General features: G+C 39.1%; 2 protein-coding genes across 2 annotated transcripts; both read left to right on the top strand.

Annotated features, from left to right (window-relative positions):
- The first annotated feature begins 572 nt into the window (after positions 1-572).
- LOC124281727 (ankyrin repeat domain-containing protein 50-like) lies at positions 573-3,113 on the top strand. Its single transcript, XM_046717696.1, has one exon. It carries the CDS (start codon positions 1,071-1,073, stop codon positions 2,073-2,075), a length of 1,005 nt encoding a protein of 334 aa, XP_046573652.1. The 5' UTR covers positions 573-1,070; the 3' UTR covers positions 2,076-3,113.
- Positions 3,114-7,455: 4,342 nt separating this feature from the next.
- Positions 7,456-15,681, top strand: LOC124281723 (guided entry of tail-anchored proteins factor 1-like). The gene is made up of 5 exons (XM_046717694.1): positions 7,456-7,566; positions 11,769-11,934; positions 12,227-12,294; positions 12,744-12,858; positions 13,247-15,681. The coding sequence occupies exons 1-5, from the start codon at positions 7,486-7,488 to the stop codon at positions 13,321-13,323; spliced, it is 507 nt and encodes a 168-aa protein (XP_046573650.1). The 5' UTR covers positions 7,456-7,485; the 3' UTR covers positions 13,324-15,681.
- Positions 15,682-16,117: the final 436 nt, after the last annotated feature.

Raw genomic sequence — 16,117 nt, 5'->3', positions numbered from 1 at the left:
ACAACAGAATATGTAGAGGGCGTCATGGAAAGTGCATGACCATTTACAAATTCTTTGGAATACGCCCACATACAGTCTCAGGCGTATACAACCATACAAACCTGATCTTCTATTTTTGGATAAAAAGGATATGAATGTATTTTTATCGTTGAATGCTCTATCCGTCTTGAAATGCCTTTTTAACTACATTTTGTATAATGTCTATTTTTACGATATACTTTATGTGTTATCGCACGCTACATGAGCTGTCCAAAAACAATAATACTTAAAGTAGCGTCTAGATGTAAGGCTCATTAGATAAGATAAGACAATGAAAGGAACTGGAGATATCCTGACTAAATGCAAGTTCGTATAAATCAATGGAGGGTTTATTAACAGACAATATTTGAAACAAATGTGTAATCTTTGTTTGCATTTTTTGTTGCCAAGTATGGTGGATGTATGCTCTTGATTTTGGCTTTTATTCCTGATACTCACTGATGTACACGTACCAACCTATAAACCAGTTTAAGCAGATCAAATATCAATGGTCTAATATCTGGGTATACACCGCCTGCATTGTGCTAGGCGACCGTGACGCCGCGACCTCGGCACTTAAATAATACATACACCTGACTACACTTCATCATTCAGCAAGATCATTATACAGGACTGTTAAAGTGGATCGACATGGTCAGATTTTGGAGCTGTCAGTCCAGTAAGACATATTGCAGTATTATCGACAGTCACAGGTCAGTTCCGTATTGCCGTGCTCAGGACAGCTGCTTGTGCAGGCAGTATGCGGTGTGAGGGCTGGAATGTCAACGCGAGAGCGACGACTTAAGAGTGGTTTGTACTGCAGGAGCCAGGTCGGTTATCATGATATCATGACTGAGGATATGTTCTGTTCGTAAAATGCGCTGTGTCATTCCAGAAACTGGACTTTGGAATGGAGATGACTATTTTCTAAGCATTCATGGATTGTTGTGAATCGATGAACCCTCGTGTCAAAATTCGTTTTCAAATGATATCTTGGACTCTAATTATGGAAACTATATTCATATCCAAGTAGTGAAGTTTGGAGATTCGTGATGTATTATTTTGAAGACGACCTATACGACGCCATTGCGACTGGCAATGTGGCCTCGCTCAGGGGTTATCTGAGTCGTGGGCTCAGTGTTAATCATGCATTCAGGAACACGACGACCGTCAGCAGGCTGGGCATGACGTTACTGGACGCCGCCGTCTCCAACAACCAGAGGGATGTTATACGTCACCTTTTGTCGCGTGGGAGTGACGTTAATATGAAGTACATTGTTGATATAGACGAATTCAGCTACAAGCTTCGAGAATATCGGAAGAAGGATAAATTAAAGTTGATGTCAATGTACCCATGTATTGTAAAAGGAGACTTAGACATGGTAAAGTTGTTGATACAGGGAGGTTTTGACGTCAATATCCAAGATGATCGCGGTTGTACAGCATTATGGCATGCCGTTGACCTAAACAACTACGATATGGCCAAAGCTATGGCTACGGCTGAGTGCTGTGACGTGAACTTAGCTGACGTGACAATGTTACGTCCGCTGCACGTGGCCGCCTTACACGGGAACGTACGCATCGCGTCGTTGCTGATACGTCATGGAGCTATCATTGATGCAGTGCAGTTGAGGGGGTCGTCTCCTCTTATATTAGCGGTAAAATCGGCATGCTATGACACAGTGCGCCTTTTGTTACTCAACGGCGCCGACCCCAATCGCATCGGCTACAACGGCCACACGCCTATATCCACAGCGTTTCAGGTGTGTACTGACAGACGAATACTCGATATGTTGATAGAAGCAGGAGCCTTTTGCTACCACAGTCTCATCATCAAGTGTCGGAGGGAGAAACTACCCCTTCTCAAAGAGCACCCGGAAGTGGTTGGCATTCTCAAGGAACTGGCTAGCTCCCCAAGGTCGCTAAAAATACAAACGTGTCTCGTTATAAGACGCACTCTACTGGCTTCGAAATGTCATCTTCACCTTATGAGGAAAGTTGCAAAACTACCTCTGCCGAAAATAATGCAGGAATTTCTATTATTAAACTATCTGTGATAAATAGGAGAATGGGTGTTGACTTGAGACATTGGCCAAACTATTTAACTATTAAGAAACTTCTGTACAGTCATGTCAAGTTAGCCTTTTTTTAATTCATGTCGGGAGATGCAGTCACCTCCTTCCTGTATGGCAGATCAATAACAGAACTTCTGGTTAAGAAGGCTAAGAAAAAGGTATAGTTATTGCCAAGCTGTTATTGTGATTGTGATATCTTCTAGCCCTTGGCCAAATACCTATCAGCATTAGGACAACAGTATTGTATCACTAATACAACAATGGAGACGGTGAAATGTATATTATATTCCTTATATCCTTCCAGTATGGTTTGTTTGTTAATTGCGCGTGTTGCAACTTGGTGGCATGGTTTATTGTGAGTGATGTACATACACATCTTAATATATATACATATATACAGACATATACACGTTGAAAATGAAATTATGCACAGATAACTTTAACTTCCTATATATATTATTCCATTGTTATAGTTATTTTACTACCCATTCATCTGCTTCTTTACTTCTTTGTATCATATATTGTTACCTACTGTTTCACCAGATTGTGCATTGAGCTCCGCCCGCTGGAAGTATCAGTAGCCTGGCAGCACACCGAATGTAATATCTGTGGATACCATTTATGATTCATAGCCCGTGGCTGTCCCAGTTACACATAAAACAGGATGTATAAGTAAGTAATTTTATATGAAGCATTGTGCAAGTCCTTTAACTTTGCTGATGTTATCATGGTAATGGTCCACTGGTCCGTTTCTACTAACTTAGTCTATGAAATATTTAGGTGAATGAGTTACCTGTTTCGTTAGCTCCCCCCAGGCAATGTTGACTTGAGGTGTACGCTGTATAACAAACTGTTGTTTTTGGATATTATCACTTGGTTCTAAACTGAGGATCAGTTATCTACGTGTTCTTCACCAGCAACAGTGAAACTCTTTTCTGTGATTAACTCTGCTTGTGTGTATATGTGTATGAAATGTTGTTTTGTTTTTATGGCATTGTGATTAAATATTACAAACATGAATTCCTTAACTTTATTATTCTCCCATGAAACGCCTCAACTAAAACTTGTTAATATTGGCTTGAATACATTCAAGCAACATTCTTGGCATGCTCCACGATGAATACAACCATTTACTTTATTATGAATGTTTTCTACTTTCAAGGGCTTAGTGTCATTTACATGCTCTTAGCATGATGTGTTCCAGCATTATCACAGCGAACTGTAAATGATCGAGTCTTGGCCAGAAAATCCAGTGATTGATATCATGAACAACTGACCAAGCCATCGTGGTACGTGACTCGTATGATGTCACACAACCAAGCCATCAGCCGAAACCTCCTTTCAGTCGCTTCATACGACATTCAGGCAGCAACATTCAGCATGCGGTGTTGGAGATACCCAAGGGCTCCCATAAGCATTAACATCTGATGTAAAACATCAGGACAGCATGTGCAATACATGTATGTGACATAAGACGTCACATCAGTTCTCTTGTTACTACAAACTCTTTAAGATTGTCATCAGTAAACTATTTGTTTTGTCTGCCACGTCGGCGTCATTTCGAAAGACGTTAAACGATGGCACTAGTTACCCGGTCTAGCGATCCATATATGGAGGGGTGAAACATGGACAGGTTGGTTCGGAGACTGCTCTGATATTAAACGATGGCACTAGTTACCCTGTCTAGCGATCCATATGGAGGGGTGAAACATGGACAGGTCGGTTCGGAGACTGTTCTGATATTTGCTGTCTGAATGTGGATCAATGTTACGCTGTGGCATGGTATATCGGTTTAGTTACACCTTTCTGAAACATCAACATGACTAGTATGATGCATATATAGGTGGCACCCGTTCAACCCAGATCCGCCTCTGAGGTGTCCTAAGACAGCCAACAGGTGCTCTGGAATGGTTTCATCACGTTACCAATGCACGGTCGTTTAGTGGGGCGCAGCCTAATTTCGATGGATATAAATACAGAATGACTTAAATCGAGTCGGTGAATGCTGTTGCAGCATGGCGGTGGGTCGTTGAATGTTTGATAAGCCGTTTGATTGATATCGTGTGATATCTGATCCGAGGGCTGGTTTCATGCCTTGCTACGTCCTCGCGTCACGACATCCACAACTGACGAAGCAGGATGTCATCAAGGACGCTTTCACCTGGCGCTCCCACAGCACACCATTCGTATTGATCTAGCGTTAAGGTGCAAGAGTAAACTGGTTTTAACCTTTCTTTGAAGTCGTAATACGTTGTATTTAAAGGCTACAAAAAAAAATTAAATGAAAAAATAAAACTACTGGGCAAACGAAAGTACACCCCCATCCCCTACGAGTAATGGTGGTTGAAAATGTAAAAAGATTTATATGTTTTGAGCCTTAAAATTGCAGTATGTTGGTGACTGTTTTCAGCCTGGTTACGTTTGGATGTATCGTGGACGAAACTGTGATGTAACCTTCAGTGGTTAGAGGCATTGAAAGTGCTAACAACAAGGCGTCGTAACTGCGCTTTGGGGTACATCTCCCTCCAACACCATACCTGGGAGTTGGGATACCTGGACCCCCGCGACAGTTCCCAAACTTATTGCCGTTCTGTGACTCCGGATTGACGTTAGGACACTATAGTACTGTCGGAAATAGAAAAAAACTGTATTTTCTCATTTATCTCTACAATTTATGTAGTTGATATGTGAAAGTGTGAAATATCTGTTAAACTAAGTTCGGCCTAACTACAGTCTCGGTGGTAGAGAAAAAGGACTTTACTGAGGGGAAATTAGTGCAGAAATGAGCAATGCAAACAGACTTATTTGGAACAGACCATGGCTTTATGCAAATTAGTGTGCGACGATATTGTATTACAAAGGGCGCTTTTTAAATGCCCAATTTGAAATTAGACGTAGATTCATTATAAACGATAGCTGACGTAAAAAATAATAACTTTTATGCCGAAACTATTAAGATGTAGCTGCCATGCAGTCTCACTGTCACTATAAAAAGAAACAGATAGGAGGGGCCGTCTCAAAAGCAAAACCTGGGGTCGGGCTTGGGGATAGAGATATCAGCTAAGATAAGATAATCCTTTAGGGCAATTATACTGGGGAGATACACGGCACGTCATAACAATTTACAAATAATATCCAGTCCTGTCCTATATACTACGATGCGTTTCTATGGTTTTCGGGTATCATACTCTTTTACATATCTCTGTATATGAAACTATATGAAAGAAAGACACGTAAGATGTTAATCAATAGATGAGACACAGTCAACACAATGAAAAAGCACAAAATATTTTTGAGATGACCCCTTGTGCCTGTAGGCAGCACGTGCATTTCATGCCAGGTGAGTCGACGGTCCGTCGTCGTGCCTGGCTGAGCGACCTAATTGCCATCTATAGTCTGATCTATTGTTTTCAGCAGCTATTCGTATTTTTTCTAAGTTTTGCCCGATTTTACGAGTAAACATGCTTTCCTGGATATCGTATTACGCATCCCACTGAACGCCAAGTTAGGCCGAAGTGGGTTATTTCGACATATGCTATTTGCAATTGTGTAAATTTTAGGGATACAGAGTAACAGCCTAAAAACAGTTTTTTTCTATTTCCGACAGTACTTTAGCCTGCCAATGTTAAGGCCGCTACCACAAGGAGTGAGGGGTCGGATGACACCTGCCCCATAACTGTCAACACATCATTCATGCACACATCCATTCAGTGAATAACTCAACACAGAAATTGTACTCACATAACTTTTATTGTGCCTCTCTCTCTTCGTTACAAAGTGACTCGGACGGGAAAGGCTCTACCCGGAGGATGAGGAACGAGGACTACTGAGTTTTGGTGGTTCTGCTGGCTTAAGCCTTTGAACCCCGCGCCACTTTGCTGGTGTTGACGGTATGGTTGTAAAGTATCTGAGCCTTGTCTGACCCTGATTTATTCAAAAGCAACGATAGCATCGACACCATCACGAAATAACCGCAGTTTTCAATAATGGATTTGTTACATTTATAAAATGTGTCAGGGATGCATTTTTATCTTGTAACAATATATATTCTCAAAACAGAAACGGCCATGCATTATTTTCCTGACAACTTTAGATACAAGAAAAAAACGAGTCTACTATTCTTTTTGGAAAGCCTGCTATCAAGTAACCTTTTGATGAACTTTAGATACAAGAAAAAAACGAGTCTACTATTTTTTTTGGAAAGCCTGCTATCAAGTAACCTTTGTGTAATTAGCAGTTGTTGTGTATTGACAATTCAACTTTCAACTCTATTATTTAGCATGAATTTCATCATTATGTAACTAACTCACTTACACAGTACTCTCCCTAGTGTACTGTGATGTCACTTGCATTGTGACGTCATAACTCAGTAATGACGTCATAGTGACGACGTCATAGTCCTAACTGACAGTTCACCTGATGAAGGGACCTGGAATGGTCTCGAAACGTTGTGAGAGAAATTTAAAAAGAAGTTTAATCCATAAAAAATATCTTGGACATCAATGTGGTTGTTGTTTGTTGTTGTTTTAAAGACCCACTGTACATCATAGAATTCACACCTCTTCTTGAACACGAGAATATGGTATGGGTATAATATGGTTATATGAATTCGTGAAATAACTCCAATACTCTTGGATTCGGATGATGTGTGATAAATACGCTTTTTTACTGGTGGTGGCGAATGTAAAAGGGGCCCTGGGCGGACATGCAGTGCGAGTTTGTAGCAGTAGCAATTTTGCATTCAAATATAACGACTAATAACAAAGACATAACACTGGGTCAAGCATAACACTGATTTGGACACTATGGACCACAGGGTTTGGCCTAGCCTGGCTTCAAGGCTGTACTGAATGCTGAGACCATGGATGCAAATCAATCTATCCTTAAAAGAGGCAAATCTAGATAAGCGGACATTTCAGTCTGTTATTTGTATTTTTTCAGAAATTTACATTTAAACTATTAATTAGTACCGGAGAGACTTGGGCAAGTCTATTTTTGGCCCAAATGTCAGTCAAAGTATATTTTACAGATTTCATTATAAACCCACGTTAACGTGTGTGTAATTCAAACTTCATGCATTCTATTAATCAATCTGTTAATCAACACAACCCAAATATGTAATGACAACAAACATTATGGGAATATTGTCTAACAATTTCAATGTATCGGAATGACAGGAATGCACGCATAGATCAATTTAATTGAGGATTACGTGACTATATATTTCTACCCGGTGAAACCGAATGCCACGCTTGGTAAGATGTTTCTCCAGAATTTTATAACGGTCTGCACAGCTGTATGTACAAGAGTTGTTGCGTCCGCGGGACAGTCGGAAAAGCTCGGGAACATACGGTTGCTACATTTGGCGAGGAAAGTTCTGACTGACAACAAGATGCTTTTAATGCTCCTGATCTTTCTCTTTGTGGTTCTGTTTTCTATTTTGCCGAAATATTCACATCTTGTTGCAGGTTTGGTAAGTTGTTTCTGGAACCATCTGTGAATGTTATGTTCTTTAAAAGTGTTATTTGAGGAGACACTTCCTACTCAACAGTTACTGTCTCAACAAGTCACACGATCCATTTGTTCACTTTTCGTTCATGAAGACTAGAAGAAGATAAAAACAACCACAGACTCAGCCAGACTGTATATTATTCGTGAAAATGTATTACAGAGACGAGTTATTCTACTATGGGTACATTTTGTATCAAACAACTAAGATCTCATTTTGCTTGCTCCTCTTTGTGGCACGATGAAACACCCCGGGTATGAACTCTGACTCTGAGTCTGAGCTAGCCTTGACTGTGTAGGACCGCATCGCGGCTCTCGGCTAAGTCTGAGCTGAAACGTTTTCAATCAACTCAACAGATGTTTGCCTTCTTTCACTTCATGATGACATGGCTAAAGTGGAAGACTGAAGTAGTAATTATCGTTTGCACACACGCTCGAGTTAAAACAATTCCTATCACAATGAAGTATGTAGCTGATGTGTCATTAATCATTATTATATTTACTGTAGTCACATGTAGTGTGATACATATTTCATTGTGAGATAGAGAAATAGCAAGTGATTTCATTATTAACATGGACCTTGAATTAACCCTGTGAAGCCGAAACTGGTTTGCAGTGTTTCAAAATATAATATAGAAAAATATGATGCTTTTTTTGGTTGTACATATTTTATTTCACCCTTCCCTATTGCATATGGGATAGCTCACACCCAGAGTAATGTGAGTTCCACAGCATGAAGTTCATTTCATATTGTGTTTACATGGGTGTTTAAAGGATGTACAGAGGAAGAAGGTTTTTTCAATTAGGACAAACACTCATTCACATACTTACACACCTACATTTACACACAACTCGATAGGAATCTGCTGGCCTCGTATCACATGTTAAATATATATTTAATGATCTTGATTATTGCTCAATGATGCAAAAAGTACATGATACAACATTCAAGCCTGTTAGAACTTATGTTGATCACTGTTTCTAAAAGCTATGTCCTTTTCTATATTGTATCTCATGTTCATTTCCTTTACAAATCTACTAAAATAAGTTTTGAAATTTGCATTTGTAAATGCAAAAAATTGCGAAAAGCAAAATGAAATAAAAAACCTTGTCTGTTATTATGTTTTCATGAACTCCACATAGTATACATCTAGCACTTAGCTTCATATTGCATACATGACCACACTGGTCTATCCATTTCAAAACTTTATCACCAAAGTTCTTAGTAACATCACATTCCCAAAATAAATGGATAAAGATCGTAAAAGATGTTTTGTTTCGGGTATGTTAAAATGAAAACTAAAAGGTATTGGCACATTACACTTTTACGAAACCCAGTTTTAGTTGTTTGTTGTTGACATGGGGAGCCATTATGCAACCACTTGCTGTGTGTAACATCATGAAGAAGATAATGTTTCAGCATTATTATCTTTACAGCTTGTTCTTAACTTGTTTGAGTGGCATTTTAGAAGTTGAGACGTACAATATATAACAAGTTTTATGGATAACAACTTCTTTATTTTGGTGAGTGCGACGTTTCGATACAGATTCTTGTACCGTTGTCAAGCAAGAGTGATACATGAAGTGTAGGAGCTGCATATATATACTGTATATAACAATGAAACAACATAATAGACAAAGGAAACAACATAATTGCCATGATTGGCTAAGCAGTAAGCTGATGAAGCCAGTAAGTACATAAAGGATAGTGAGTGGAAGCCAGAGATGTAGTTACAATGAGATGTTTATACACTGGATGCGATGTTTATACAATAGACTGGGCTTGGTGGAGGAGTGGATCATAAGCAGATGGAATGAAGTATCCTTGGTCACGCGGTTGATGTAGTAGGCTTGTGGCGTTTGATGTGAATGGCTTCTGTGAGCTTGCGTTTAGTGAAGTCCGTTTGGTTGTTGGCGAGAATGGTGATGTCGGACCACTCTATTTGATGATTGGGGTTGGCTTTGATGTGGTCAGAGATAGCTGATTTGGTGTCGGAATTAGCAACCGAGGTGCGCGATGTTCTTTGACTTCGGGTGTTGATGGGTGGGATGTTTCACCTATGTAGCATTGTCCACAATCACAGTCTATTTTGTAAATAACACATTTCGGGTTGTTGTTGTTGTGGTGGGTTGTTTTCTCCGTTGGCATGGAGGAGGTTGTTGAGGCTGGAGGGCGCTGAGAAGGTAGTGTCTATTCCTGCCTGTTGTTTCAGGAGTCGGCTGATTTGGTGTGATGGTTTACCAATGTAGGGAATGGATATCTTGATGGGGGCTGATTCTGGTTTAGACCTTTTGGCAGGAGGTGAAAGCGTTGCCGATGGTTCTGTTGACTATTTCAGGTGGGTAGTGGTTGCGTTCCACAAAGACTTTCCTCAGGTGTTCAATTTCTTCCTGTAGGTTTGTTGAGCAGATGTTTTTGGCTCTTCTGGTCAATGTAGAGATGGCGCCGTCTTGACTTTAGGTGGGTGGTTGGAGTTGTAGTGGATGTATTGATCCGTATGAGTTGGTTTTCTGTACACGGAGGTCTGGAGTTGGTTGCAGGAGGTCGCGGGACACAAGGACATCAAGGAAAGGTAGTTGGTTGTTCTGCTCTGTTTCAATGGTGAATTTGATGCGGGGGGGATGTTGGCTGTTGAGATGGGCGAGGAGCTGCTTTGGATCTTGCTGAGGTTGGAGGGCGGCGAAGGTGTCATCCACTTTACTTGGTACCAGCAGGGCGGTTTGAAGGGTGCAGTTTCTAGGGCCTTCTCTTCGAGGTCGGCCATGTAAATTTCTGTTAGGATGGGGGATAGTGGGGAGCCCATGGGAAGTCCGTGGATTTGCTCATAGATGGCATCGCCCCAGGTGAAGTAGGTGGAGTTGATGCAGGCGGAGGTGAGGCTGATGATAGAGTCGGTAGAGAGGCTGGTGTTGAGAGGCTGTGACGTAGTGCTTGAAGGGCTTCATCCCGTGGTACATTGGTGAATAGGTCCACAACGTCGTAGCTGATGATTGGACCTGGGTTGGTGATGTCCGCGGATCTTGGACTCAGAAGTCAGTCATGATGACATGGCTAAAGTGGAAGACTGAAGTAGAAATTATCGTTTGCACACACGCTCGAGTTAAAACAATTCCTATCACAATGAAGTATGTAGTGTGTGTCATTAATCATTATTATATTTACTGTAGTCACATGTAGTGTGATACATATTTCATTGTGAGATAGAGAAATAGCAAGTGATTTCATTATTAACATGGACCTGGAATCAACCCTGTGAAGCCGAAACTGGTTTGCAGTGTTTCAAAATATAATATAGAAAAATATGATGCTTTTTTGGTTGTACATATTTTATTTCACCCTTCCTGTTGCATATGGGTTAGCTCACACCCAGAGTAATGTGAGTTCCACAGCATGAAGTTCATTTAATATTGTGTTTACATGGGTGTTTAAAGGATGTACAGAGGAAGAAGGTTTTTCAATTAGGACAAACACTCATTCACATACTTACACACCTACATTTACACACAACTTCGATAGGAATCAGCTGGCCTCAGATATCACATGTTAAATATATATTTAATGATCTTGATTATTGCTCAATGATGCAAAAGTACATGATACAACATTCAAGCCTGTTAGAACTTATGTTGATCACTGTTTCTAAAAGCTATGTCCTTTTCTATATTGTATCTCATGTTCATTTCCTGTACAAATCTACTAAAATAAGTTTTGAAATTTGCATTTGTAAATGCAAAAATTCTTGAAAAAGCAAAATGAAATAAAAAACCTTGTCTGTTATTATGTTTTCATGAACTACACATAGTATACATCTAGCACTTAGCTTCATATTGCATACACGACCACACTGGTCTATCCATTTCAAAACTTTATCCCCAAAGTTCTTAGTAACATCACATTCCCAAAATAAATGGATAAAGATCGTAAAAGATTTTTTGTTTTGGGTATGTTAAAATGAAAACTAAAAGGTATTGGCACATTACACTTTTACGAAACCCAGTTTTAGTTGTTTGTGGTTGACATGGGGAGCCATTATGCAACCACTTGCTGTGTGTAACATCATGAAGAAGATAATGTTTCAGCATTATTATCTTTACAGCTTGTTCTTAGATTATGTTGTACATGTTTATACTTTTTTCCTGTCACAATCTGTTTATGTTTTGTTGTAGATTGGGAAAAAGGTGTTTAGACTGAGCAATGAGGAACTAGATCTCAGGTCACAAGTCAGGGACCTCAAGTCGGACCAGGAGTCTGTGAATATGGCTGACGAGTTTGCACGTTACATGAAGATACAACGCAAAATTGACAAGATCATGGGGCAGCTTAAGCAACTAGGTAGATCAATATTACAGAAATATGTGAAGATGAATAAGACATGTAAAGTGTGGTTGTACCTTTCATATATTTTTACCATACACATATAACTTATGTAATATTTGATAAATGAAAATTTAACTAAGTTATGTTATTTATCCATGTTATATCATTATCATGATTATCATGTTAAACATATGCTGATCTGAAAGCAATATTGTTTACAATATTAATGCATCCATTATACCATATTAACTGATGGACACTAGGCTCTTGATAAGTGATAACATTATCCTGCCATCTTCTAATTCAGGAAGCTCAAGATCCCAGCGTTTGACCATGTTGAAAGTGGGCATCAAGATGGCCATCCATGTTGTTCATGTGAGTAAACAATTCATGCAATTGATTATGGGCTAATGTACATTTTTGTCAGCTGCTGATATATATATGCATGTTGAATATTTATGCATCAATTATGCCATATTAACTGATGGACATAATATCAGCTGCTGATATATATACATGTTGAATATTTATGCACTGTTTCACACATGTCCAAGAGCCAATATCCACAGACCTTGTCATATAATCAAGTAGATTTCTTTTTCTATCGTATCAGTTATCTGATTTGATATACTGTGTCATGTTTCTGTCACATTTTAAATAAGACTCTTTAAATATGCCTGAAATTATCTGTCACAGTCTGAATATTGTACGAAATAATATATATGTGTTAGTGAGTACTATCCTTGTCTCTTAGCATGTTCGGACCATTGGCAGTATTGTTCGTGCATATAAATGTTTCAGGGAGTGCTATATGTATGTTTCAGGCTCTGACAATGTTAAGTCTGGTCTTGACGTACCGAAATGAGCCTTTACTAGAGCTGCCATCCTCATATTTCTTCCCCTTCAGTCGAATTGTCGCCTTCCCTACAGGAATTCCAGGTTTGATTCTCGCTGATTCTCTTAGTTATACTAAAAATTATAGTGTTTGTCTTGAGTTGTTGTCTGTTGTACATCCATCATTCATGAATTCTTTTACTAGACAGTAAAGCTTTGTTTCCCCTTTAAAGGAAGATTAAGGACCATTTTGCCAAGATGATTCTTTTCAGTGAAGATGTCATTTCTACCCCTCTATTGTTCAGAGGGACACCAGTGGTGCAGTTGTCCATGCTGCCACAATTCCCTGTGCAGAGTCACCTCCCTTTGGCACACCAGAATATTATTCAAATAAGTGTTAAACCCAACTTCTTCCATTGTTCAAAGCTTGAAATCAACAATGAAATTATTCTAAGGAAACTTTGAGTGCAGGTATTCTGTTATTTGTTTCCAGGCGGGGTTGGCATAGCCTGCTGGGTATTGGTCTGCAGCACCGTGGTGTTCCGAGCTCGAAGACTGATAGGGGTGTGAGGAGCCCTGATTCCTACCACAGAACCAATATTCTGACCCATAAGACTGCAGTCCTTGGATATGTGACCAGTTGTGGGGACAAACTCCTTCACAAGTTCACTGATGACCACTGGACTGTCCTATGGTTGTGTTGAGGAGTCAGATTGACAGCATTTAGCTTGGGGCTGTGCAATAGTGGCTGTCTTTGTCAGAATGACATTTGACTGAATGATAGTGCTTTTGGCTAGTAGTTTGTTAAGTTTGCATCTGCATGTGTAGCTGTGTGGATCAAAGGTTGCTGTAGAGAGGGACCAAATAATGACACAAGACAAGTGTTTTTCAGATGCAAGTTTTTGTTATTTTATTCATCCCCTGCACCAGTTGGAAGGGGGTTGTGTAGTGTGAGATTTATTAGGTCTGTGGACCATGAGTCAACGAAGTAGGTCAATTTATTTCAATCAGATATTTAGTTCGATGGAATACTTTTCTGTGATAAGGTCTCATAAAGTCTCCATCGGAGATTACGTCAAATGATCCCTGAGTGAAATATTATCACCCAATACAAATGAAGGATGTGTGGCTTTCAGATGTTAGCTTTCCGATGTTAGGTTTGTAAAAGATTCTGCTAAATTTCTTTACTTTAATGGTACTCTTCCTTGGGTGTAGATGTATGGTGATCGGAAACAGCAATGTGTAGCCACTACAACATAATAGCACATTCATGATTGTTTTGGAAATACTGAAATTTGATGTCTGGGTCTGAATGCTTTGCTCAGTCATTCCACGCACTTAGAATGTTGATTGGCTGGTTAACACATTCCTCTAAGGCAATCACCCATGGTGGGGGTGTCTGATATTTAAGGCAGAGGTAAACATATCAGAGATCTTAATCAATTTGGTACTCATGTAGTGCTACAGGTGATGTGACGGGATGTACACAGAGTTACCACATCAGAATTTATAGTCACCCTATTCAGCTGGATCTAAGCTTGCAATACAAAATATGTGACAGCGTATTCTCAGTGACAAAGGTAAACACTTGGAGATGTTCATGGTGATATTGTGATGGGAATCAAAGGACAGTGTATTAAATCTGAGGTGTACAAATAGCCCTGTGCCATATCAGGTTGTTACAAGGGATCAAGGATTGGAAACTGAACCATCTTATTTCATACTACAGAAAAAGTTGTCAGTAAGACAGTATTTTGTGGTTGAACTGTGTGTATACCGTGTGCATGTAGGTGACTGGTGATACCCCCTTATGGTTGTGCATTCTTTGAGCACATGATGTGTTCTGGATACCAGGTGACATGTATCTCTATTTCTGAAACTTGTTAAAGAGTGTCATGGTCAACAGTGATTATTTTATTTGAAGTTTTTATTTGCTGGTGCTATGAATGCATGATCATTTTTTACATAGAAGTGTCTTGTCCTAAATCTGTTTGCTAAGGTCTAGCGTTAAGCCTGCCTGTAGGATGTAGAAGTGACGACATATTTCCATCATTTATCTGTTTATTACGGTAACAAAACTCATGCTTATGTCTGGCTCTAGCACTGTAAATTGTGATAAACAGTACTGTGTTCTGGCATCTATTATGGTAACAATATATTTTAAGTTCTATTTTAGGATTCATTTTCAATTATGCAAATTAAGTGAAGTGATTTGACTGGCAGAGAACAGCAGTAATCCACTAAAACTACTTACATATCTGAACTGCAGAAGAGTTGCCTCCCTTCCATTTACAAATCAACTGATGATTTACTTTTCGTCTTCGTATTATGACCAAAATCTTTTTCTTTTTTTTTCATATTTTTGTAATATTCCAAAACCAGATTGACAGATCCTTTGTCCAAGAAAAGGAATTAGTCAGGCCTTATGAAATAGACTGTTCAAGATATTTAGCACAATGAAATTTATGCAGATAACAATTGGAATAGGTTCATGTGCTTATATAAAACAATATGGTTGTTTGTACCAAACACATTGAAGTGTAAGTGTGCAACCAAAATGTTGTTCAATATAGACAAATTTTATGGATAACAATTTCTTTCTTTTGTGAGTGTGTTATCCATAACATTTGTCAGTATTGTAATCCCCAACTTCCAAAATGACACTCAAAGAAGCAAAATGTTGTAAGTTTAAATTTTTTCTGTCGTTAGATTCATATTGAAGAATTACTGGTTGCTGTTTTCATGAGTGTGTTACAGGGTCTACATCATGTGCATTATACTGAAATATAATGTGATGAAAGCATGTGTGACCATTGGTATATCTGATTATACGAACCTGTCTTTGTAGAGGAAGATACTTTTCAAAGTTCCATTCAAATTAATTGAAATGTAAACAGACACTTGAAAATAAATATTTTTATATCCATCTGCGCTCTGTTTGATTATCTATCAAAAGGTGTCAAGCAGGTAAAAGCAAGCTAGACACATTTTGAGTTGTAAGGGGTATGGTATCTGACAGGCACATGTGCAGTAATCTGATTCTTACACACCCTAACATGGTACCATAATTTATCATTAATTAAAGAATATTTTTATCTACTTTCATGATCACTGTGGTGCATTTATATATAACACAAGATCATCCTGCCTATTGTTTACCTAGTGTGACCCTGCACAAAAAGTTTCCGCAATATCTGTGGATTATTCAGGTGGTAATGTTGATAATGCACACTAGAAGAACAATTATTGTCGCGAAAAGTTTGGGCACTTACAGGTGAATTAAACTGAATCACAAGAAACCTATCAGGTAAGTTGTCTGTCATGAATAGTCCCATGGTCATCACACAAAGTATAGCCCTTCACA

Source organism: Haliotis rubra, unplaced genomic scaffold, assembly GCF_003918875.1.
Source record: "Haliotis rubra isolate DU_JTF1 unplaced genomic scaffold, ASM391887v1 Scf289, whole genome shotgun sequence".
Lineage (NCBI taxonomy): Eukaryota > Metazoa > Mollusca > Gastropoda > Lepetellida > Haliotidae > Haliotis > Haliotis rubra.
The sequence above is the reverse complement of the archived record's forward strand: the minus strand, read 5'-3'. Positions and strand labels throughout refer to the sequence as shown.

Coding starts and splice junctions, on each gene's coding strand:
- LOC124281727 (XM_046717696.1), top strand. CDS start 1,071: ATGTATTATTTTGAAGACGACCTATACGACGCCATTGCGACTGGCAAT.
- LOC124281723 (XM_046717694.1), top strand. CDS start 7,486: ATGCTTTTAATGCTCCTGATCTTTCTCTTTGTGGTTCTGTTTTCTATT. Junction 7,567..11,768: donor CACATCTTGTTGCAGGTTTG/GTAAGTTGTTTC, acceptor GTTTTGTTGTAG/ATTGGGAAAAAGGTGTTTAG. Junction 12,859..13,246: donor CTTCCCTACAGGAATTCCAG/GTTTGATTCTCG, acceptor ATTTGTTTCCAG/GCGGGGTTGGCATAGCCTGC.